The sequence below is a fragment of the Drosophila biarmipes genome, chromosome 3L, assembly GCF_025231255.1.
Source record: "Drosophila biarmipes strain raj3 chromosome 3L, RU_DBia_V1.1, whole genome shotgun sequence".
Classification (NCBI taxonomy): Eukaryota; Metazoa; Arthropoda; class Insecta; order Diptera; family Drosophilidae; genus Drosophila; species Drosophila biarmipes.
In genome coordinates, this window is record NC_066613.1 from 2,259,515 (window position 1) to 2,285,551 (window position 26,037).

General features: G+C 40.4%; 1 protein-coding gene across 3 annotated transcripts in view; it reads left to right on the forward strand.

Annotated features, from left to right (window-relative positions):
- The window catches only part of LOC108025564 (poly [ADP-ribose] polymerase), a 109,487-nt gene extending 83,819 nt beyond the window's left edge, over positions 1 to 25,668 (forward strand). Inside the window, exon 6 of one of the 3 annotated variants that reach the window (XM_050886200.1) lies at positions 24,316 to 25,668. In XM_050886200.1, the coding sequence (XP_050742157.1) occupies positions 24,316 to 24,802 (487 nt within the window). In that variant the 3' untranslated portion in view covers positions 24,803 to 25,668. Of the gene's footprint in view, positions 1 to 144; positions 1,498 to 12,153; positions 13,507 to 24,315 lie in introns of those variants that run through there. The other 2 variants (XM_050886199.1, XM_050886198.1) reach the window with 2 other exon arrangements.
- The last annotated feature ends 369 nt before the right edge of the window (positions 25,669 to 26,037 follow it).

A 26,037-nucleotide genomic window follows, 5' to 3' on the forward strand; every position in this document is an offset into this window, starting at 1 on the left:
AAGTAGAATATATCGGACCATTATGCCATAAGTGATATTGCTTACCTGTGTAAAGGGTTATGACACTCGACTATAGTGCTATCTCTAGTCTTAGGTTTCATAATATTTATAATATAATAAACTTATACTTATTACAAATTTCAGATATTGGATTTTCCGATCATGGGGACGAATTGGGACTAGTTTTGGAAGCTCAAAGATTGAGGAGTTTGACACAAGTGACTCTGCCAAAAAAAAATTTAAGGAAGTTTATGCTGACAAAACTGGGAATGAATTCGATAAACGACACAGTTTTGTTAACATTGCTGGTTGTATTTACCCAATAGAAATTCAATATGATGATGACCAAAAGTTGTTAAGAAATAGCACACTTTTTATTAATTCTAAGTTAGACCCTTCTTCGCAAAATTTAATAATGCTGATGTTTGATGTTGATTCTTTGAAAAGAACATTGATGGAGTTTCATATTGATATGGATAAAATGCCGTTGGGAAAGCTTAGTGTCCATCAGATAAAAGCTGCGTATAGCGTGATAAATGAAATTTTTAAATTAATAGAAACAGGAACCACTAATTCAAAACTTATTGATACTACAAATAGATTTTATACGCTAGTTCCACATAACTCTTGAGTTCAATCTCCAATATTAATTCAAACACACAATCAAGTCCAAGACTTGCGCCAAATGCTTGATTCATTGTCAGAGATCGAAGTTGCTTACAGCTTAATTAAAAGCGAAGATGCCACTAATAATATTAATCCAGTAGATCATCATTATGAACAGCTAAAGGCTCAATTATACCCACTGGATAAGAAAAGTGAAGAGTTTACCATTCTAAGCCAATATGTTAAAAACACTCATGCTGCTACACATAGTTCGTATGCTTTACGGATTATAGATGTGTTCAAAGTAGCTCGTCAAGGAGAAGCAAGGCGTTACAAACCATTTAAGAAGCTACATAACAGAAAATTATTATGGCATGGATCTCGTTTAACCAATTTTGTTGGTATTTTGTCGCACGGCTTAGAAATTGCCCCTCCAGAAGCGCCACCATCGGGCTATATGTTTGGCAAAGTTATTTATTTTGCTGATATGGTGTCAAAATCAGCAAATTATTGTTGCACAAATCAAGATAACACAACTGGGCTAATGCTTCTTTCTGAAGTAGTTTTGGGTGACATGATGGAATGCACATCAGCAAAATACGTCAAAAAATTACCAAAGGATAAACATAGCTGCTTTGGCCATGGGCGCACAATGCCAGATCCCAGTGAAAGCTATTTTAGAAATGATGGTGTTGAAATACCAATAGGCAAAGCAGTTACTGATACAAATTTGGATTCATCATTATTGTACAATGAGTACATAGTATATGATGTTGCGCAGGTTAATGTTCAGTATTTGTTTCGCATGGAATTTAAGTATAATTATTAAGTAAGTGTAAAGAAAACTATTTTTCATGTAGTTAATAAATAAAGAGGATATTTAATTTAAAATTTTATTGCGTAAATTCGTCTGTATATTATCCTATACTTTTGTTGTTTTTAGTTTAAAATTTTGGAGCGTTTTGCAAAAAAGAAAAGAGAAATGGTAAAGGAAAACATTGCAGAATAAAACAAATGGAATTTTGGGACAGATTGTGTATTGTACCAATGTAAACCTAGCACGAGTTTCCTCCTTTGCATTTACCTTCGGTCCTTCCCCACCGAAACCCCTACTGCAGCCGCATAATTAAAACGGCCAGTCAAACTTTCCTCCTCAGCACTTACCCCTTACGGTATCCGCACAACAAGAATAGCTGCCCAAATACTTTGTTGGCAATAGAGAATGGCAAATAATCATTAACATGGGGGGCTAACTGAGAACCAAGTCTTACTACTGTATCCGCTCCGGTACATCAAAGCCATTCGGCTAGGTCAACAGATTTAAGTAAATGCGCTAAGCATTGAAAGACAATCATAAAATAACGATTCATTCTGAAAGCTAAACTGAACAGAAGGTCTGTTATTTCTATCTCGGTAAAACTCCGAAAATCTATTGAAAGTTAACTGGCTGAGACCACAAAGGTCTATTAGGGTAATAGACTGGTTGAACTCATCCCGAATTAATAAGGAGAGGCCGCAGAGCAGATGAGGAGGTGGCCCTAAAAGCCTATGTATCAGCTTTCAAGGGATTCATAGCGATCCCCCCAGGAACATGGGAGTGCCAAATAAGCAAAGGCATATGAAATAGCTTGCTGGGAGAAGAACTTGCGTACTCTCGACGGAACGACTGGAACCAAAGTGTCAGGGGCTGGCTGAGACACAGGGCAAAGAAATTAAAGTTGTTCCGAAGCAGAAGCAGGTAAAGCCGACAACAGAACCGTAGCCACCTGGCCACAGCTTCGGCTCAGAGGAAATGCCAAACCGCCGTTTCCAATACCGTTTGCAATGACAAACATGCATAGATGAGTGGGTTTTGGATTTCCGTATCTGATAATGGGGAAATTGTTCAGAGCAGATAATTTCAATCAGTGAAAGACTTTTAACTATTCAAGACAATACCGCAATTATCAAAATAGAAATTTCAAATGGAACTACGGATAGCAGAGCCGAGAAAGGGTTAAAACAATAGCAAACCCAGAGTTCAGTTATTCGGATAATCTAATAATTCAAACAATTTCAGGCAGTCAAAAAACTCGAACATTTCATAACGATCATATAATTCGATCAATAATTTGGATAGGGAACGAAGCAGCCCATTAACTTGTAGACACCTTCATAATTTCCAAGAAGATTATGAAAATGTGTCACAGTTAGCCTTGCACAACCCACAGGACTAGGGGCTAGAAACGGTTACACAACAATGCTTTATTTGAGCATCAGAATTGCTCCAAAACACAATAGAAATACTAATTGAAACGGGATCCACCTTCTCTTTTATTCGACCCGAATCGGCACAACGACAATATATGAAAAAATGAACATTAAAACTATTACACATTCTCAAGAAATTTTAGGGGAAGAGTTTTTAACAATGTTTAAGAACTTGGAGGATTAGAGAAGATAAAGGATGTCACTGTTCAAATTTCACCAGTTCTTTGAGAAGATGACCGCGACAGGACAAACGATCGTTCGTTTAATACAGACCAATTGAGGTTTATACAATAGAAGCAGGAACAAAGAGAGGCATTTCTATTCCAGTACAAGTACAAGACGAAAATTTCTTATCAACTAGAGGTAGATATGATCATTTCAGAGAGCCATTTATACGTAAGCTTTGCGTCTCGTTTGACAAAATTATAGGAAATAAAGGCTCTTTCTTAGAATTTTACATAAAGTTCTTTAAAAACTTTATTTTTTATTCTTCAAAATTCTTACTTCTTGCCATAGCCACTCACAGATTAAAATGCTATTCATTTTTTCAAGTCGGCTTACCTGTTTACCCGGAATACTGATATTTTTATTTACAAAATTTAATGTACATAAACATAACCCGAATATGGTCAAAATTTCAAGTTGTATCGATAAACCGTTCATTGAAAAAAAAGTTTTTAAAAAGTTCGAAAAACGGATTCAACACGGGACGATCCCCTTAAGGAGCTACAAAGGATTTGTAAAAAATACCCAAAGGTATTTCATAATGAAAGATATAACTTGTCTTTCACAAACGCGGTTAAACCCCAAATAAGGCCAAGAGGTAAAAAGTCAGCTAGATAAGTTACTGGATCAGAAAATTATTAGAAATAGCTATTTACCATGGAATGCACCGGTTTGTAATAATGTAATGGAGAATTGTCGTGGATTATTGATCATTAAATGAGAAGGTGATTAAAGACAGATATTTTCCATACCAATAATTAAAGATGTATTAGTTAGCATGGCAAGGCGAAATCCTTTTAACTTTAGGCTTGGCGAAGGGATACCACCGAATCGAGGTAAAAGAGGTGAAGAAATCTCTCGGCAGCAAGTAAAGATGGAAGCTCTCAATGAACTCTGCCAAGGTTTTCCATTGTTTATTGTTGGCGATAAACCACTTCAACGCCCTTCCTTTCAGCAACTCCGGCATCGCTCGGGGGATCATGTCTAGGTCTAAGTCGTAGGTGTTTGCGGACCATTCTACTTGTTCCAGGAACTCGAACGGTTTATCCGCCCCGTTGAACCTGAATGACCACTCGCGGACTTGTTTAGCGACCCTTGCATAATCCGACTGGCTGGGTCTAGAGGTCAGCACCGTTGTCTTCCTGTCCTGGCTTGACTCCCTCCTGTGCGCCTCCCTTTGCAAGTTGTCGACGCTCAAGCTTGCTACTAGGCGTTAATTAGCGTGATACTCGGGCCGGTTCTGTCGTAATCATGGCTTCCAACTCAGCCCAGATTTCGGCAATTGTGGGTCGTTCTCTGACTCGAAGTATTACTCCGACAATGTCCTCCTCGTGTCCTCTAATCTGCCGTCCAGGGCGACATTAAGTCTCTGTGCGACCTGGGTGAAGTCCTTCTTAAAGCGGTAAATCCACTTCTTTCCCATTCTGTATATTTTGCCTTCACCGCTGGGACAATCACGTTTTGGGCGCCAGATGTAACGAGCTGCTTTATTTGCTTTCTGCTCGCTACGGTGTTTGTGCGGCTAGCTCAGTAGATTGTGTGTGTTCGACCCACCCAATTTATATAAACGTGACCGCCCAGTAGTTCAATGAAAAAGCACAGAATTCACGGGTTCGGAGTGGGTTTATTGCGGGTATAACTGCAGTCGGATTTATAATTTGCTTGTCTCGCTGTCTCCGACGGTATGGGTTGTCTCGATGTTCGCTCGGCTCGTTGGCACGGTGTTCCAGTTTTGTCGCTCCCTGAAGATCCTTGACAGCTGCTTGCTCCTGACGCGTTTGGCTCTGTGACTTCTCGGCCACGATTCAGACTCGCTATGGGGTCAGCCGTGCGGGCTTAGGAAAGCGTCACCGTTCTCAGACTAGGGTGAACATACTGACGAGCTCTCCAGGATCACTCCTTTCGATACCCGACCGCCTGTCCCTTGCTCTGTCCCGGATGGTCCTACAGGGGTTCCGCTCAAGGCGGAACGCCAAAAAGCTGCCTCGCGTGTAAACAAACGTTCCACCCTAGCCTCACCCTTTCGCGTACTGTCCGTGCCGTTCCTGCGGGCTCGATTCTCCTAGCGCGGCTGTTGCGTTGTGGTGTCCTGCGAGCTGCTCCTGACAGGGTGGCTGTACGTCTTGACTTCTGTGCTGGGTTCGTGGGCATACGCCGATCCGGGACTTCTCTACCTTCTGGCTCGTGACTCTCGGGGCTCTGTTCTAGCTCGCTACTCTCGGGGTTCTGTTGCGCCGCTCCTGGACTTCTCTCCCTTCTGGCTCGCTACTCTCGGAGTTCTGTTGCGCCGCTCCGGGACTTCTCTCCCTTTTGGCTCGTGACTCTCGGGGCTCTGTCGCGCCGCTCCGGGACTTCTCTCCTTTCTAGCTGATCGCGCCAGGACTTGCTCAACTCCACTTGGCGCACTGGGCTCACGACGGGATACGTCCGCGCAGTGCTTGGGCGAGGTACACTGGGGCTCGACAGACTTACCCCCGAGCTCACGATTTCAAGTCGCCATCTTTCACTGCTCTAAGTCTAGTAGACCCTCCAGGCGTAACGCCAGGACTTCGTTGGCAGGAAAGAACAGATGCCTTGACTTAGCCGTGTGGTGCCTCCTTAGACCTCAGCCACCTGTGTCTCAGTTCGGAGATTCCTAGTAATCCCAATCCCGAACGTCTCGACGTGACAATCAGACCACTCGCCCTGGTGTGGTTCCCTCGTAGTTTGCTTGGTTGGTGTTCGTTCGACTGCTTGTCTTAACTCTTGATGATTGTACTCGACTGATGCTCTCGACTGACTGATCTCGACTGAATGATAGCTTTTCACTGACTGATCCCGCTGTCTGCGCCCTACGCACGGCCCGCCGAAACTCTTCACATTGGGTCAAAAGTCCATGGCTCCTGTTTGACCCTCTTGTTCTTCACGCACAGCTTCCCGCCGCCGTCCAGCCTGATTCTGCCGTCCCGCTGATTCCGGTGATGCACGTGGCATGTTTGTGTACCGCACCGCTGCCGAGATGTGGCACCTTCTTTCTCGGTCCAAAGTTCACGGCCGCGTCCAATGTCCGGCGGCGTCCTAATACTCCTATTTGCACACGGCACTCTCGATCCGCCCGCCAAGTCTCCGCTCTTTCTCTTTCTCCATTCTTGGTCTCCAAACTCTCTTGGTCTCCGAACCCTATTGCTCTCCAAACTCTCTTGCTCTCCAAACTCCCTTGTCTCCAAACTCTCACGCTCTCCAAACTCCCACGTTCTCCAAACTCTTACTGTCTCCAAACTCCCACGTTCTCCAAACTCTTACTGTCTCCAAACTCCCACGTTCTCCAAACTCTTACTGTCTCCAAACTCTCTCGTTCTCCGTCCTCGATCTCCAAACTCTCTCGCTTTCCCATTGCTCTTCGCCGCGCCGCCACTACTCGAATTCGCCGCGTACCTGGGGAGCGGCCGGCCATCTGCTGCTGGGATTTGTGTGGAGTTATTCAACTCCTCACAAGTCATAAAGGTGTTTGTCGGGAAGGATCAACAAGTTTGTTCTGCCGATGGCAAAATTGAAGATAACGTGCTTCTCCGACCAAAAAATGTTTGTTGGGTCACCTAAACGCAAAATGAACGCTCCTTTTAACTCTGTGGTAGTATTCGTAGTAGTATATTTATTCTGCCTGTACCGGCAGCTCTGTTGGCATCCAACCATACTTGGTACTTCACTGCTAGCAGTACCCATAGAACCGAAAGCTCTAAGGGAGATGTTTTGCAATGTTTTGCAATTTGTACACCAAGGATTCCTATCTCAAAACATCACAGTTAAATAATTCAAATTTCCTTATATATATATGGACGTTGATGCACTTCGAACAGTACAAACAAGTGGCAACGACACCAAGCACGTGCTTGTTACGCGCGGGGCCCTTTTATCAATTTGGGCAAAAAATGAGAGTTCGCGAGGAAGATACATACATAAAACAAATAGAGACGGAACACAAATGAAAATATAAAGCATAACTAAGAATTAAGCAAATGAGTTAAAATATTAGTTTTTAATACCGGGATAGATGTTGAAATGCAAATTAAATGATAAAGTTTATTATAGTTATTACATAGAACGCGAAACAAAAATTTGATGTACATCGTGGCAAATTTAGAGGATAATAATTTCGTGTTAGTCTAACGGAAACATGTTGGCAGGATATCTTTTTTTGAATTAGCTGCTCCTTCTGAAGTTTTTAATGAGATAAGTTCAAAACATTTTTGGCCTAATGATGAATTCGTCATTGATTCGCAACAGAAAGAGAACTTATAATAGGCCTTCAACAGAGAAGTTTATTCTCGGCTTATCAAATGAAATGGGACCTAATATAAAGCTGCCTAAGCTTTTTGCTGACTTATCGTCTTTAAACGAAGATTTACTCGTGTTTACTGAAACTTTGTTGAAACTGGAGATGTAAGACTCAAAAGTTCTGTCAAACAACTTTCCTATTTATAGAATCGACCGCTCTCCCCGTAGCAGGGCTGGGGTGCTGATTGCCGTTACCTCAAGTCTAATATATGAAACAATAAACTCTCAGAGTGGAACTGAATTTTTTAGTGTAAAAAAATATATGCAACCCATTTTTTATCTTCTTTTTATATTCCACCAGTATCTGACTTAATAATCTATGAATCTCTTAATTGTTTTGGGTGATTTCGATCTCCCTTATATTTCGAACTGATTTTCCACTGATTCCCTTTTTTCGACACTTTTATCAGTCCATGGCTTTGTTGATGGTCTGCAAGAATTATTACTACATCAAGAAAATTTTATTCTTAGTTCATTAAAAAGACAATTCTTTTATTTAGAGCAGTATGATGTAACTGTGCCTGGCGGGTCACGCAGCCGCAGCAGCTAATTAACGTCTTAACTCGATCTCTTATATTAATTAAATCGCGAAAGGTATCTATTTCTATCTAGCTTTCTCATTTCTGTGTACTTGCATTTTTTTTGTAAACGCACTCCCTTTGTAAAATTAGTACGAATTATAATTTCTTAAACGCAATCTTGTCTCGCCTGCTGTACTCTCTAAATTGTTAATCAATAACTTGCAATAACTAATAAAAAAAGCTTTTTAGTTCAACATTGGTGACGCCAATGTGATTTGTACATAAATAATACTAAGTGCAAACCATATAAATCGATTTAAAAACTGGTTCGTTTTTGCTACTGCGGTACATTGGCGAAGCAACAAATGAGAAAGCCTTAATTGCAGTGAGCGCTATAAATAGCGCAGTTAGTAACTGCAAAAATTTGCATATAAGGCACAAAATTTGTTATACATAGGAGCATACATAGTCAAGTAACGGGCTGTTGTTCCCTCGTTTGCTTTGCTCGTCTTCTCGCTGAAACCGAATTTCGGGCATTCCGTCTACTGGGTTTGCTGTTGTTTTTATGATTTCAACAACAACGCGTATTTTTTGAGATATTACCGCTGATGAAAACAAGGTGATATTCTTTAAGCACAATACAGCTGCTTTAATTATTATGGTGGAGCTTTCATTGGATTTCGTCTGAAGTGCGGCGTTAAATTTATGCGACGAGTCCGGTCTTCACGTGAGGTTGGAGCTGATAGATAAGCTTCAAGAATCATTATAACGGTCCTCGGTGAGCTCAAGTATTGGATTTTGAGGAAATTGAAAGTGATTTGCGTGAACTTTTGATGGCATTTTCGTAATTATGAATTTTACGGTTCGTATCGAAACTTTAATGCGTGCCGTACAGCTTATTTCGCACGCAACTTTTGCTGACGAAGTTTTCGGCCCCCAACAGCGTCAGCCTCGAAATAGGTCAAAATTACTGCCTCCATTTCAGCTTCCGAAATTCGGTGGAGTTTATGAAATTTGCCTGATTTTACCCGTTAATCGTAAAGAAAAAGTGTATACTAGATTCGTCGGAAAGTATGTAACAGGTAGAAGAAAGCGTTCCCGACCTCATAAAGTATACGTATTCTTGATCAGGATGACTAGCCGAGTCGATATAGCCATGTCCTTCTATCCGTTTGTCCGTATGAACGCTTGGCATGCATATTCCTGGGGTTCCTGTGCAGCGCAAGTTTGTTTCAGCGAGGCGCAAGTTTAATGCCCACAATCCGCAAAAATCTGTAGCGCCTACAGTTTTTATAATAGAACAACAATTTTTACTGAAATGTAATTGTCTCATAAATACCTATCGATTGACCAAAAAATGTGCCAAAATTGTGGTGGCCATAATTGTCATGCTAGACATTTTTTTTCTAGAACATGTTTGCCACTCTAACGCCCTCAAACATGTTCTAAAATACCCGGTAGCTTTCTTTGTTGCTTATATATATCTATTTTTAGTTTTCTCCCTCAAGCTGAGTAACGGGTATCTTATAGTCGAGGCACTCGACTATAGCGTTCTGCCTTGATTTTATTCTATGTTTATCACGATCAAAGATAGTCATCCTTACCTTACCAACATAAAAATGCTGCATCATCTACGATCATGCCTGAGAGGACTAAAGGCGGTGTAGCCACTCTTCCGTCTCGACACTTCGGGAGATAAATTCAACGCTCATATGCGCGCTCTCAAAGAACTGGGCACGACGAAACAAATCGCAGGATTCATCATTGTCAAGGTCTTATTTCAAAGTTTCGATCAACAAGTCAGGCAAAGTGGGAAGTTGCTCTTCGGTAACTTAGTTTCTGCGTGAGAGTCAATAGCACAATTTCTGGTTCAGCGATGGAGGACGTTGGAGTGTACTAGTTTAGCCATAGCAAAACGCCTTTGTTGCCTCGAATTCTATGATGCGGGTCACTCCATTTCTATTCTCGTAATTTTAAAACCCTCTCTCCTGCGAATAGGCTTAATAAAGCGAAACGGCTCCGTATTGGCATAAATTGTCTTAAGGTTGGTCATCAAATCAGGAAATGCAATTGTAGTAATTGTGGTGCATGCGGATCTAAGCACCACACCCTGCTTCATCTAGGAAACTAAGCTTCCTTATCTTCACAAGAGGGAGCACAGTTTCAAGAAGCATTTCCCTCTGCCTCACTCTCTCGGCACTTCTCTCCACTTCGACTGCTCTTATTGCACAGGATTTCAGTAATGCTATTGTGCGCTTAGCAACGACCAGCTCTATTCAATTCGGGCACCCAACTCCATTAAATAAGCTACCAGTTTTGTGACTGATTATCACTCGGTTAATATTACGATTCAGTCCCGAACTTCCGGATACACAGCAAGGGTTTAAGGTCAATCCGCTGGGACCTTTTAATCGCAGCCAGGCCTTTTTAGAGCTGTGCGTTGGCAAAATCAAGCTCCCACCTGGACTACCTCTAATTAAAAAGACGCGACTGGGGTGGGTTGTTTCTGGAGGTAATGGCCTTTCTAACAGCTCGTCCTTAAAATCGTCTCAATACTTATGTATCGCTAGTAGAGAGAATAGCTTCGATCGGTTTGATGATCTTCTTCGACGATTTTGGGAAGTGAAAAGCTGTGCCGGGCCAATTATACTATACAATATGCACTACGAAGGAAGAATTGGACTGTGAAGCACATTTCGTTCGTTTGCCAGCTGGTAATAATTCTGTTCGGCTGCCTACCAAGCTCAATCTAGATCTCTTGGTAGAGTCCTACCAGCAAACTTAACTCGAAGATTCTTGTCTCTTGAGAGAATGTTGAATCGTCAGCCAGCCTTTAAGGCAACATTCAAAAAGGAAAACCTTGATCTAGGACATATGTCATCAGTTTCTGGTCATTTCTGGCTGTATGAGCTCTGCATCAGTTGTCAGCAGACGAACATACAGCAACCGCAGCAGCTAATAATACCACCGCGAAATGTATCTCTCGGTTGTATAAAACATTCCAAAATGATTTTGCAATAACTATTAACAAAACGTATCACAGTGGACGGCAGGCCACGTGGTGACGAAGCGCACCAGGAGGGTGTGCGAAGTCGACTAAAATATACACACGAAGAAATGAAAATCTACAGTATCGATCAATTGTTTAAAGTGATACATCAATCGAAAGGTATTGTAAAAACTCAAAGAATTGCATACCAAGACTTAAAAGAAATCAATCGGCTTGGGAGAAAAAGTGGTGAAAATGTAAAAGTTTAAGTTTGGCAAATTGGATCTGTTGGGGCCGGTGGGGTTAATTACCTCTGGATGTTCTGTTCAAAAGTAAAACGCAAAAATGATGATCCAAACTTTTGTTTTTATTTAAATTTGATTATTTCTTAGCCTTTTTTCTGATTTCTCAAAAACGGCTTTTACGATTTCCATAAAAATGGCCCTTGAGATTCCTCAACTTTTGGCCTACGACACATTTTTGTAAAAATACCCTTGTCCAAGTTATTAATTAACAAACGCATTTTAACACCAGTAACTTATTTACTACTAAAGCTACATTTCATTAGTAAGGTATTATGAAATGTGTACGCCTTTCAAAGATGATTTGTTTAAATATAAAATAAAAACTTCTGAAATCAAACAAACACATCTCTTAACGAGGTAAAAATGTAGCACCTTCAACAAACAAATGTTCTGATATCAACTTCTGTGACGTAAATGTAATACGATCCACTATACAAATACACTTTATACCTTTTTTTTTATTATTCGTGTCATTATTGAGTACCTATATACTGTACCATTCCAAATAAACCACGACAAGTGCCTTAGAATAATATCGCTATTTTCTTTCTGCTGGAATACTAACACGGAAAAACAAAAATGGTACGGATGTTATTAAATGTACATACCGTTTAATTACTACTCTTTACTACTCACTAAACACCCACAAAATAACAATGCTAGGGGCTAGAATAAAAATTGTACCTGGAATGTTTTGGTTAATCTGGAAAAAATTTTCAATTCCCAAAAATTTCCAAAGTTATGTTTTAATTTTTAAAAATATTCTTGAGTGTCTAGTTAATTTCATATTCCATTCCAAAAGTAGAATATATCGGACCATTATGCAATAAGTGATATTGCTTACCTGTGTAAAGGGTTATGACACTCGACTATAGTGCTATCTCTAGTCTTAGGTTTCATAATATTTATAATATAATAAACTTATACTTATTACAAATTTCAGATATTGGATTTTCCGATCATGGGGACGAATTGGGACTAGTTTTGGAAGCTCAAAGATTGAGGAGTTTGACACAAGTGACTCTGCCAAAAAAAAATTTAAGGAAGTTTATGCTGACAAAACTGGGAATGAATTCGATAAACGACACAGTTTTGTTAACATTGCTGGTTGTATTTACCCAATAGAAATTCAATATGATGATGACCAAAAGTTGTTAAGAAATAGCACACTTTTTATTAATTCTAAGTTAGACCCTTCTTTGCAAAATTTAATAATGCTGATGTTTGATGTTGATTCTTTGAAAAGAACATTGATGGAGTTTCATATTGATATGGATAAAATGCCGTTGGGAAAGCTTAGTGTCCATCAGATAAAAGCTGCGTATAGCGTGATAAATGAAATTTTTAAATTAATAGAAACAGGAACCACTAATTCAAAACTTATTGATACTACAAATAGATTTTATACGCTAGTTCCACATAACTTTGGAGTTCAATCTCCAATATTAATTCAAACACACAATCAAGTCCAAGACTTGCGCCAAATGCTTGATTCATTGTCAGAGATCGAAGTTGCTTACAGCTTAATTAAAAGCGAAGATGCCACTAATAATATTAATCCAGTAGATCATCATTATGAACAGCTAAAGGCTCAATTATACCCACTGGATAAGAAAAGTGAAGAGTTTACCATTCTAAGCCAATATGTTAAAAACACTCATGCTGCTACACATAGTTCGTATGCTTTACGGATTATAGATGTGTTCAAAGTAGCTCGTCAAGGAGAAGCAAGGCGTTACAAACCATTTAAGAAGCTACATAACAGAAAATTATTATGGCATGGATCTCGTTTAACCAATTTTGTTGGTATTTTGTCGCACGGCTTAGAAATTGCCCCTCCAGAAGCGCCACCATCGGGCTATATGTTTGGCAAAGTTATTTATTTTGCTGATATGGTGTCAAAATCAGCAAATTATTGTTGCACAAATCAAGATAACACAACTGGGCTAATGCTTCTTTCTGAAGTAGTTTTGGGTGACATGATGGAATGCACATCAGCAAAATACGTCAAAAAATTACCAAAGGATAAACATAGCTGCTTTGGCCATGGGCGCACAATGCCAGATCCCAGTGAAAGCTATTTTAGAAATGATGGTGTTGAAATACCAATAGGCAAAGCAGTTACTGATACAAATTTGGATTCATCATTATTGTACAATGAGTACATAGTATATGATGTTGCGCAGGTTAATGTTCAGTATTTGTTTCGCATGGAATTTAAGTATAATTATTAAGTAAGTGTAAAGAAAACTATTTTTCATGTAGTTAATAAATAAAGAGGATATTTAATTTAAAATTTTATTGCGTAAATTCGTCTGTATATTATCCTATACTTTTGTTGTTTTTAGTTTAAAATTTTGGAGCGTTTTGCAAAAATATAGAAAAGAGAAATGGTAAAGGAAAACATTGCAGAATAAAACAAATGGAATTTTGGGACAGATTGTGTATTGTACCAATGTAAACCTAGCACGAGTTTCCTCCTTTGCATTTACCTTCGGTCCTTCCCCACCGAAACCCCTACTGCAGCCGCATAATTAAAACGGCCAGTCAAACTTTCCTCCTCAGCACTTACCCCTTACGGTATCCGCACAACAAGAATAGCTGCCCAAATACATTGTTGGCAATAGAGAATGGCAAATAATCATTAACATGGGGGGCTAACTGAGAACCAAGTCTTACTACTGTATCCGCTCCGGTACATCAAAGCCATTCGGCTAGGTCAACAGATTTAAGTAAATGCGCTAAGCATTGAAAGACAATCATAAAATAACGATTCATTCTGAAAGCTAAACTGAACAGAAGGTCTGTTATTTCTATCTCGGTAAAACTCCGAAAATCTATTGAAAGTTAACTGGCTGAGACCACAAAGGTCTATTAGGGTAATAGACTGGTTGAACTCATCCCGAATTAATAAGGAGAGGCCGCAGAGCAGATGAGGAGGTGGCCTTAAAAGCCTATGTATCAGCTTTCAAGGGATTCATAGCGATCCCCCCAGGAACATGGGAGTGCCAAATAAGCAAAGGCATATGAAATAGCTTGCTGGGAGAAGAACTTGCGTACTCTCGACGGAACGACTGGAACCAAAGTGTCAGGGGCTGGCTGAGACACAGGGCAAAAAAATTAAAGTTGCTCCGAAGCAGAAGCAGGTAAAGCCGACAACAGAACCGTAGCCACCTGGCCACAGCTTCGGCTCAGAGGAAATGCCAAACCGCCGTTTCCAATACCGTTTGCAATGACAAACATGCATAGATGAGTGGGTTTTGGATTTCCGTATCTGATAATGGAGAAATTGTTCAGAGCAGATAATTTCAATCAGTGAAAGACTTTTAACTATTCAAGACAATACCGCAATTATCAAAATAGAAATTTCAAATGGAACTACGGATAGCAGAGCCGAGAAAGGGTTAAAACAATAGCAAACCCAGAGTTCAGTTATTCGGATAATCTAATAATTCAAACAATTTCAGGCAGTCAAAAAACTCGAACATTTCATAACGATCATATAATTCGATCAATAATTTGGATAGGGAACGAAGCAGCCCATTAACTTGTAGACACCTTCATAATTTCCAAGAAGATTATGAAAATGTGTCACAGTTAGCCTTGCACAACCCACAGGACTAGGGGCTAGAAACGGTTACACAACAATGCTTTATTTGAGCATCAGAATTGCTCCAAAACACAATAGAAATACTAATTGAAACGGGATCCACCTTCTCTTTTATTCGACCCGAATCGGCACAACGACAATATATGAAAAAATGAACATTAAAACTATTACACATTCTCAAGAAATTTTAGGGGAAGAGTTTTTAACAATGTTTAAGAACTTGGAGGATTAGAGAAGATAAAGGATGTCACTGTTCAAATTTCACCAGTTCTTTGAGAAGATGACCGGGACAGGACAAACGATCGTTCGTTTAATACAGACCAATTGAGGTTTATACAATAGAAGCAGGAACAAAGAGAGGCATTTTTATTCCAGTACAAGTACAAGACGAAAATTTCTTATCAACTAGAGGTAGATATGATCATTTCAGAGAGCCATTTATACGTAAGCTTTGCGTCTCGTTTGACAAAATTATAGGAAATAAAGGCTCTTTCTTAGAATTTTACATAAAGTTCTTTAAAAACTTTATTTTTTATTCTTCAAAATTCTTACTTCTTGCCATAGCCACTCACAGATTAAAATGCTATTCATTTTTTCAAGTCGGCTTACCTGTTTACCCGGAATACTGATATTTTTATTTACAAAATTTAATGTACATAAACATAACCCGAATATGGTCAAAATTTCAAGTTGTATCGATAAACCGTTCATTGAAAAAAAAGTTTTTAAAAAGTTCGAAAAACGGATTCAACACGGGACGATCCCCTTAAGGAGCTACAAAGGATTTGTAAAAAATACCCAAAGGTATTTCATAATGAAAGATATAACTTGTCTTTCACAAACGCGGTTAAACCCCAAATAAGGCCAAGAGGTAAAAAGTCAGCTAGATAAGTTACTGGATCAGAAAATTATTAGAAATAGCTATTTACCATGGAATGCACCGGTTTGTAATAATGTAATGGAGAATTGTCGTGGATTATTGATCATTAAATGAGAAGGTGATTAAAGACAGATATTTTCCATACCAATAATTAAAGATGTATTAGTTAGCATGGCAAGGCGAAATCCTTTTAACTTTAGGCTTGGCGAAGGGATACCACCGAATCGAGGTAAAAGAGGTGAAGAAATCTCTCGGCAGCAAGTAAAGATGGAAGCTCTCAATGAACTCTGCAAAGGTTTTCCATTGTTTATTGTTGGCGATAAACCACTTCAACGTCCTTCCTTTCAGCAACTCCGGCATCGCTCGGGGGATCATGTCTAGGTCTAAGTCGTAGGTGTTTGCGGACCATTCTACTTGTTCCAGGAACTCGAACGGTTTACCCGCCCCGTTGAACCTGAATGACCACTCGCGGACTTGTTTAGCGACCCTTGCATAATCCGACTGGCTGGGTCTAGAGGTCAGCACCGTTGTCTTCCTGTCCTGGCTTGACTCCCTCCTGTGAGCCTCCCTTTGCAAGTTGTCGACGCTCAAGCTTGCTACTAGGCGTTAATTAGCGTGATACTCGGGCCGGTTCTGTCGTAATCATGGCTTCCAACTCAGCCCAGATTTCGGCAATTGTGGGTCGTTCTCTGACTCGAAGTATTACTCCGACAATGTCCTCCTCGTGTCCTCTAATCTGCCGTCCAGGGCGACATTAAGTCTCTGTGCGACCTGGGTGAAGTCCTTCTTAAAGCGGTAAATCCACTTCTTTCCCATTCTGTATATTTTGCCTTCACCGCTGGGACAATCACGTTTTGGGCGCCAGATGTAACGAGCTGCTTTATTTGCTTTCTGCTCGCTACGGTGTTTGTGCGGCTAGCTCAGTAGATTGTGTGTGTTCGACCCACCCAATTTATATAAACGTGACCGCCCAGTAGTTCAATGAAAAAGCACAGAATTCACGGGTTCGGAGTGGGTTTATTGCGGGTATAACTGCAGTCGGATTTATAATTTGCTTGTCTCGCTGTCTCCGACGGTATGGGTTGTCTCGATGTTCGCTCGGCTCGTTGGCACGGTGTTCCAGTTTTGTCGCTCCCTGAAGATCCTTGACAGCTGCTTGCTCCTGACGCGTTTGGCTCTGTGACTTCTCGGCCACGATTCAGACTCGCTATGGGGTCAGCCGTGCGGGCTTAGGAAAGCGTCACCGTTCTCAGACTAGGGTGAACATACTGACGAGCTCTCCAGGATCACTCCTTTCGATACCCGACCGCCTGTCCCTTGCTCTGTCCCGGATGGTCCTACAGGGGTTCCGCTCAGATCGTGCGGACAGTCAAGGCGGAACGCCAAAAAGCTGCCTCGCGTGTAAACAAACGTTCCACCCTAGCCTCACCCTTTCGCGTACTGTCCGTGCCGTTCCTGCGGGCTCGATTCTCCTAGCGCGGCTGTTGCGTTGTGGTGTCCTGCGAGCTGCTCCTGACAGGGTGGCTGTACGTCTTGGCTTCTGTGCTGGGTTCGTGTGCATACGCCGATCCGGGACTTCTCTACCTTCTGGCTCGTGACTCTCGGGGCTCTGTCGCGCCGCTCCGGGACTTCTCTCCTTTCTAGCTGATCGCGCCAGGACTTGCTCAACTCCACTTGGCGCACTGGGCTCACGACGGGATACGTCCGCGCAGTGCTTGGGCGAGGTACACTGGGGCTCGACAGACTTACCCCCGAGCTCACGATTTCAAGTCGCCATCTTTCACTGCTCTAAGTCTAGTAGACCCTCCAGGCGTAACGCCAGGACTTCGTTGGCAGGAAAGAACAGATGCCTTGACTTAGCCGTGTGGTGCCTCCTTAGACCTCAGCCACCTGTGTCTCAGTTCGGAGATTCCTAGTAATCCCAATCCCGAACGTCTCGACGTGACAATCAGACCACTCGCCCTGGTGTGGTTCCCTCGTAGTTTGCTTGGTTGGTGTTCGTTCGACTGCTTGTCTTAACTCTTGATGATTGTACTCGACTGATGCTCTCGACTGATGCTCTCGACTGACTGATCTCGACTGAATGATAGCTTTTCACTGACTGATCCCGCTGTCTGCGCCCTGCGCACGGCCCGCCGAAACTCTTCACATTGGGTCAAAAGTCCATGGCTCCTGTTTGACCCTCTTGTTCTTCACGCACAGCTTCCCGCCGCCGTCCCGCTGATTCCGGTGATGCACGTGGCATGTTTGTGTACCGCACCGCTGCCGAGATGTGGCACCTTCTTTCTCGGTCCAAAGTTCACGGCCGCGTCCAATGTCCGGCGGCGTCCTGTTACTCCTATTTGCACACGGCACTCTCGATCCGCCCGCCAAGTCTCCGCTCTCTCTCTTTCTCCATTCTTGGTCTCCAAACTCTCTTGGTCTCCGAACCCTCTTGCTCTCCGAACCCTCTTGCTCTCCAAACTCCCTTGTCTCCAAACTCTCACGCTCTCCAAACTCCCTTGTCTCCAAACTCTCACGCTCTCCAAACTCCCACGTTCTCCAAACTCTCACTGTCTCCAAACTCTCACGTTCTCCGTCCTCGATCTCCGAACTCTCTCGTTCTCCGTCCTCGATCTCCAAACTCTCTCGCTTTCCCATTGCTCTTCGCCGCGCCGCCACTACGCGAATTCGCCGCGTACCTGGGGAGCGGCCGGCCATCTGCTGCTGGGATTTGTGTGGAGTTATTCAACTCCTCACAAGTCATAAAGGTGTTTGTCGGGAAGGATCAACAAGTTTGTTCTGCCGATGGCAAAATTGAAGAACCGACCAAAAAATGTTTGTTGGGTCACCTAAACGCAAAATGAACGCTCCTTTTAACTCTGTAGTAGTATTCGTAGTAGTATATTTATTCTGCCTGTACCGGCAGCTCTGTTGGCATCCAACCACACTTGGTACTTCACTGCTAGCAGTACCCATAGAACCGAAAGCTCTGAGGGAGTCCCAGGTTCCGCTAGTCAGCCTGAGGGGTCTACGGAGCTTTCAGTGGCTACAGGAGATGTTAGGTCTTTAGGAGTGCCTGGTCAAGAAAACTAGACGAACGATGTTAGATTGCTGGTGGGGGAAGAAAAAGACTCCCAGTTGTTCCATATGCAAAGCAATTATTTGTGACTCGTTTAACCGCCGAAACCAGATTTGCAGATATTTTGCAATTTGTACACCAAGGATTCCTATCTCAAAACATCACAGTTAAATAATTCAAATTTCCTTATATATATATGGACGTTGATGCACTTCGAACAGTACAAACAAGTGGCAACGACACCGAGCACGTGCTTGTTACGCGCGGGGCCCTTTTATCAATTTGGGCAAAAAATGAGAGTTCGCGAGGAAGATACATACATAAAACAAATAGAGACGGAACACAAATGAAAATATAAAGCATAACTAAGAATTAAGCAAATGAGTTAAAATATTAGTTTTTAATACCGGGATAGATGTTGAAATGCAAATTAAATGATAAAGTTTATTATAGTTATTACATAGAACGCGAAACAAAAATTTGATGTACATCGTGGCAAATTTAGAGGATAATAATTTCGTGTTAGTCTAACGGAAACATGTTGGCAGGATATCTTTTTTTGAATTAGCTGCTCCTTCTGAAGTTTTTAATGAGTTAAGTTCAAAACATTTTTGGCCTAATGATGAATTCGTCATTGATTCGCAACAGAATATTCCTTCAACGGAGAAGTTTATTCTCGGCTTATCAAATGAAATGGGACCTAATATAAAGCTGCCTAAGCTTTTTGCTGACTTATCGTCTTTAAACGAAGATTTACTCGTGTTTACTGAAACTTTGTTGAAACTGGAGATGTAAGACTCAAAAGTTCTGTCAAGCAACTTTCCTATTTATAGAATCGACCGCTCTCCCCGTAGCAGGGCTGGGGTGCTGATTGCCTCAAGTCTAATATATGAAACAATAAACTCTCAGAGTGGAACTGAATTTTTTAGTGTAAAAAGTTATATGCAACCCATTTTTTATCTTCTTTTTATATTCCACCAGTATCTGACTTAATAATCTATGAATCTCTTAATTGTTTTGGGTGATTTCGATCTCCCTTATATTTCGAACTGATTTTCCACTGATTCCCTTTTTTCGACACTTTTATCAGTCCATGGCTTTGTTGATGGTCTGCAAGAATTATTACTACATCAAGAAAATTTTATTCTTAGTTCATTAAAAAGACAATTCTTTTATTTAGAGCAGTATGATGTAACTGTGCCTGGCGGGTCACGCAGCCGCAGCAGCTAATTAACGTCTTAACTCGATCTCTTATATTAATTAAATCGCGAAAGGTATCTATTTCTATCTAGCTTTCTCATTTCTGTGTACTTGCATTTTTTTTGTAAACGCACTCCCTTTGTAAAATTAGTACGAATTATAATTTCTTAAACGCAATCTTGTCTCGCCTGCTGTACTCTCTAAATTGTTAATCAATAACTTGCAATAACTAATAAAAAAAGCTTTTTAGTTCAACATTGGTGACGCCAATGTGATTTGTACATAAATAATACTAAGTGCAAACCATATAAATCGATTTAAAAACTGGTTAGTTTTTGCTACTGCGGTACATTGGCGAAGCAACAAATGAGAAAGCCTTAATTGCAGTGAGCGCTATAAATAGCGCAGTTAGTAACTGCAAAAATTTGCATATAAGGCACAAAATTTGTTATACATAGGAGCATACATAGTCAAGTAACGGGCTGTTGTTCCCTCGTTTGCTTTGCTCGTCTTCTCGCTGAAACCGAATTTCGGGCATTCCGTCTACTGGGTTTGCTGTTGTTTTTATGATTTCAACAACATCGCGTATTTTTTGAGATATTACCGCTGATGAAAACAAGGTGATATTCTTTAAGCACAATACAGCTGCTTTAATTATTATGGTGGAGCTTTCATTGGATTTCGTCTGAAGTGCGGCGTTAAATTTATGCGACGAGTCCGGTCTTCACGTGAGGTTGGAGCTGATAGATAAGCTTCAAGAATCATTATAACGGTTCTCGGTGAGCTCAAGTAATTGGATTTTGAGGAAATGGAAAGTGATTTGCGTGAACTTTTGATGGCATTTTCGTAATTATGAATTTTACGGTTCGTATCGAAACTTTAATGCGTGCCGTACAGCTTATTTCGCACGCAACTTTTGCTGACGAAGTTTTCGGCCCCCAACAGCGTCAGCCTCGAAATAGGTCAAAATTACTGCCTCCATTTCAGCTTCCGAAATTCGGTGGAGTTTATGAAATTTGCCTGATTTTACCCGTTAATCGTAAAGTAAAAGTGTATACTAGATTCGTCGGAAAGTATGTAACAGGTAGAAGAAAGCGTTCCCGACCTCATAAAGTATACGTATTCTTGATCAGGATAACTAGCCGAGTCGATATAGCCATGTCCTTCTACCCGTTTGTCCGTATGAACGCTTGGCATGCATATTCCTGGGGTTCCTGTGCAGCGCAAGTTTGCTTCAGCGAGGCGCAAGTTTAATGCCCACAATCCGCAAAAATCTGTAGCGCCTACAGTTTTTATAATAGAACAACAATTTTTACTGAAATGTATTTGTCTCATAAATACCTATCGATTGACCAAAAATGTGCCAAAATTGTGGTGGCCATAATTGTCATGCTAGACATTTTTTTTTCTAGAACATGTTTGCCACTCTAACGCCCTCAAACATGTTCTAAAATACCCGGTAGCTTTCTTTGTTGCTTATATATATCTATTTTTAGTTTTCTCCCTCAAGCTGAGTAACGGGTATCTTATAGTCGAGGCACTCGACTATAGCGTTCTGCCTTGATTTTATTCTATGTTTATCACGATCAAAGATAGTCATCCTTACCTTACCAACATAAAAATGCTGCATCATCTACGATCATGCCTGAGAGGACTAAAGGCGGTGTAGCCACTCTTCCGTCTCGACACTTCGGGAGATGTCAGATAAATTCAACGCTCATATGCGCGCTCTCAAAGAACTGGGCACGACGAAACAAATCGCAGGATTCATCATTGTCAAGGTCTTATTTCAAAGTTTCGATCAACAAGTCAGGCAAAGTGGGAAGTTGCTCTTCGGTAACTTAGTTTCTGCGTGAGAGTCAATAGCACAATTTCTGGTTCAGCGATGGAGGACGTTGGAGTGTACTAGTTTAGCCATAGCAAAACGCCTTTGTTGCCTCGAATTCTATGATGCGGGTCACTCCATTTCTATTCTCGTAATTTTAAAACCCTCTCTCCTGCGAATAGGCTTAATAAAGCGAAACGGCTCCGTATTGGCATAAATTGTCTTAAGGTTGGTCATCAAATCAGGCAATGCAATTGTAGTAATTGTGGTGCATGCGGATCTAAGCACCACACCCTGCTTCATCTAGGAAACTAAGCTTCCTTATCTTCACAAGAGGGAGCACAGTTTCAAGAAGCATTTCCCTCTGCCTCACTCTCTCGGCACTTCTTTCCACTTCGACTGCTCTTATTGCACAGGATTTCAGTAATGCTATTGTGCGCTTAGCAACGACCAGCGTTTTAATAAAAAACCGTTCCGGCTTTTTCGTTCTCTGTCGAGCTCTATTCAATTCGGGCACCCAACTCCATTAAATAATGTCCCGATTCGAAATCCAGCTTCAAAAAGATAAAATCTTCAGCATCTGTAACTGGAATAGGAGCTACCAGTTTTGTGACTGATTATCACTCGGTTAATATTACGATTCAGTCCCGAACTTCCGGATACACAGCAAGGGTTTAAGGTCAATCCGCTGGGACCTTTTAATCGCAGCCAGGCCTTTTTAGAGCTGTGCGTTGGCAAAATCAAGCTCCCACCTGGACTACCTCTAATTAAAAAGACGCGACTGGGGTGGGTTGTTTCTGGAGGTAATGGCCTTTCTAACAGCTCGTCCTTAAAATCGTCTCAATACTTATGTATCGCTAGTAGAGAGAATAGCTTCGATCGGTTTGATGATCTTCTTCGACGATTTTGGGAAGTGAAAAGCTGTGCCGGGCCAATTATACTATACAATATGCACTACGAAGGAAGAATTGGACTGTGAAGCACATTTCGTTCGTTTGCCAGCTGGTAATAATTCTGTTCGGCTGCCTACCAAGCTCAATCTAGATCTCTTCGTAGAGTCCTACCAGCAAACTTAACTCGAAGATTCTTGTCTCTTGAGAGAAAGTTTAATCGTCAGCCAGCCTTTAAGGCAACATTCAAAAAGGAAAACCTTGATCTAGGACATATGTCATCAGTTTCTGGTCATTTCTGGCTGTATGAGCTCTGCATCAGTTGTCAGCAGACGAACATACAGCAACCGCAGCAGCTAATAATACCACCGCGAAATGTATCTCTCGGTTGTATAAAATATTCCAAAATGATTTTGCAATAACTATTAACAAAACGTATCACAGTGGACGGCAGGCCACGTGGTGACGAAGCGCACCAGGAGGGTGTGCGAAGTCGACTAAAATATACACACGAAGAAATGAAAATCTACAGTATCGATCAATTGTTTAAAGTGATACATCAATCGAAAGGTATTGTAAAAACTCAAAGAATTTCATACCAAGACTTAAAAGAAATCAATCGGCTTGGGAGAAGAAGTGGTGAAAATGTAAAAGTTTAAGTTTGGGAAAATTGGATCTGTTGGGGCCGGTGGGGTTAATTACCCCTGGATGTTCTGTTCAAAAGTAAAACGCAAAAATGATAATCCAAACTTTTGTTTTTATTTAAATTTGATTATTTCTTAGCCTTTTTTCTGATTTCTCAAAAACGGCTTTTACGATTTCCATAAAAATGGCCCTTGAGATTCCTCAACTTTTGGCCTACGACACATTTTTGTAAAAATACCCTTGTCCAAGTTATTAATTAACAAACGCATTTTAACACCAGTAACTTATTTACTACTAAAGCTACATTTCATTAGTAAGGTATTATGAAATGTGTACGCCTTTCAAAGATGATTTGTTTAAATATAAAATAAAAACTTCTGAAATCAAACAAACACATCTCTTAACGAGGTAAAAATGTAGCACCTTCAACAAACAAATGTTCTGATATCAACTTCTGTGACGTAAATGTAATACGATCCACTATACAAATACACTTTATACCTTTTTTTTTATTATTCGTGTCATTATTGAGTACCTATATACTGTACCATTCCAAATAAACCACGACAAGTGCCTTAGAATAATATCGCTATTTTCTTTCTGCTGGAATACTAACACGGAAAAACAAAAATGGTACGGATGTTATTAAATGTACATACCGTTCAATTACTACTCTTTACTACTCACTAAACACCCACAAAATAACAATGCTAGGGGCTAGAATAAAATTTGTACCTGGAATGTTTTGGTTAATCTGGAAGAAATTTTCTATTCCCAAAAATTTCTAAAGTTATGTTTTAATTTTTGAAAATATTCTTGAGTGTCTAGTTAATTTCATATTCCATTCCAAAAGTAGAATATATCGGACCATTATGACATAAGTGATATTGCTTACCTGTGTAAAGGGTTATGACACTCGACTATAGTGCTATCTCTAGTCTTAGGTTTCATAATATTTATAATATAATAAACTTATACTTATTACAAATTTCAGATATTGGATTTTCCGATCATGGGGACGAATTGGGACTAGTTTTGGAAGCTCAAAGATTGAGGAGTTTGACACAAGTGACTCTGCCAAAAAAAAATTTAAGGAAGTTTATGCTGACAAAACTGGGAATGAATTCGATAAACGACACAGTTTTGTTAACATTGCTGGTTGTATTTACCCAATAGAAATTCAATATGATGATGACCAAAAGTTGTTAAGAAATAGCACACTTTTTATTAATTCTAAGTTAGACCCTTCTTCGCAAAATTTAATAATGCTGATGTTTGATGTTGATTCTTTGAAAAGAACATTGATGGAGTTTCATATTGATATGGATAAAATGCCGTTGGGAAAGCTTAGTGTCCATCAGATAAAAGCTGCGTATAGCGTGATAAATGAAATTTTTAAATTAATAGAAACAGGAACCACTAATTCAAAACTTATTGATACTACAAATAGATTTTATACGCTAGTTCCACATAACTCTTGAGTTCAATCTCCAATATTAATTCAAACACACAATCAAGTCCAAGACTTGCGCCAAATGCTTGATTCATTGTCAGAGATCGAAGTTGCTTACAGCTTAATTAAAAGCGAAGATGCCACTAATAATATTAATCCAGTAGATCATCATTATGAACAGCTAAAGGCTCAATTATACCCACTGGATAAGAAAAGTGAAGAGTTTACCATTCTAAGCCAATATGTTAAAAACACTCATGCTGCTACACATAGTTCGTATGCTTTACGGATTATAGATGTGTTCAAAGTAGCTCGTCAAGGAGAAGCAAGGCGTTACAAACCATTTAAGAAGCTACATAACAGAAAATTATTATGGCATGGATCTCGTTTAACCAATTTTGTTGGTATTTTGTCGCACGGCTTAGAAATTGCCCCTCCAGAAGCGCCACCATCGGGCTATATGTTTGGCAAAGCTATTTATTTTGCTGATATGGTGTCAAAATCAGCAAATTATTGTTGCACAAATCAAGATAACACAACTGGGCTAATGCTTCTTTCTGAAGTAGTTTTGGGTGACATGATGGAATGCACATCAGCAAAATACGTCAAAAAATTACCAAAGGATAAACATAGCTGCTTTGGCCATGGGCGCACAATGCCAGATCCCAGTGAAAGCTATTTTAGAAATGATGGTGTTGAAATACCAATAGGCAAAGCAGTTACTGATACAAATTTGGATTCATCATTATTGTACAATGAGTACATAGTATATGATGTTGCGCAGGTTAATGTTCAGTATTTGTTTCGCATGGAATTTAAGTATAATTATTAAGTAAGTGTAAAGAAAACTATTTTTCATGTAGTTAATAAATAAAGAGGATATTTAATTTAAAATTTTATTGCGTAAATTCGTCTGTATATTATCCTATACTTTTCTTGTTTTTAGTTTAAAATTTTGGAGCGTTTTGCAAAAATATAGAAAAGAGAAATGGTAAAGGAAAACATTGCAGAATAAAACAAATGGAATTTTGGGACAGATTGTGTATTGTACCAATGTAAACCTAGCACGAGTTTCCTCCTTTGCATTTACCTTCGGTCCTTCCCCACCGAAACCCCTACTGCAGCCGCATAATTAAAACGGCCAGTCAAACTTTCCTCCTCAGCACTTACCCCTTACGGTATCCGCACAACAAGAATAGCTGCCCAAATACTTTGTTGGCAATAGAGAATGGCAAATAATCATTAACATGGGGGGCTAACTGA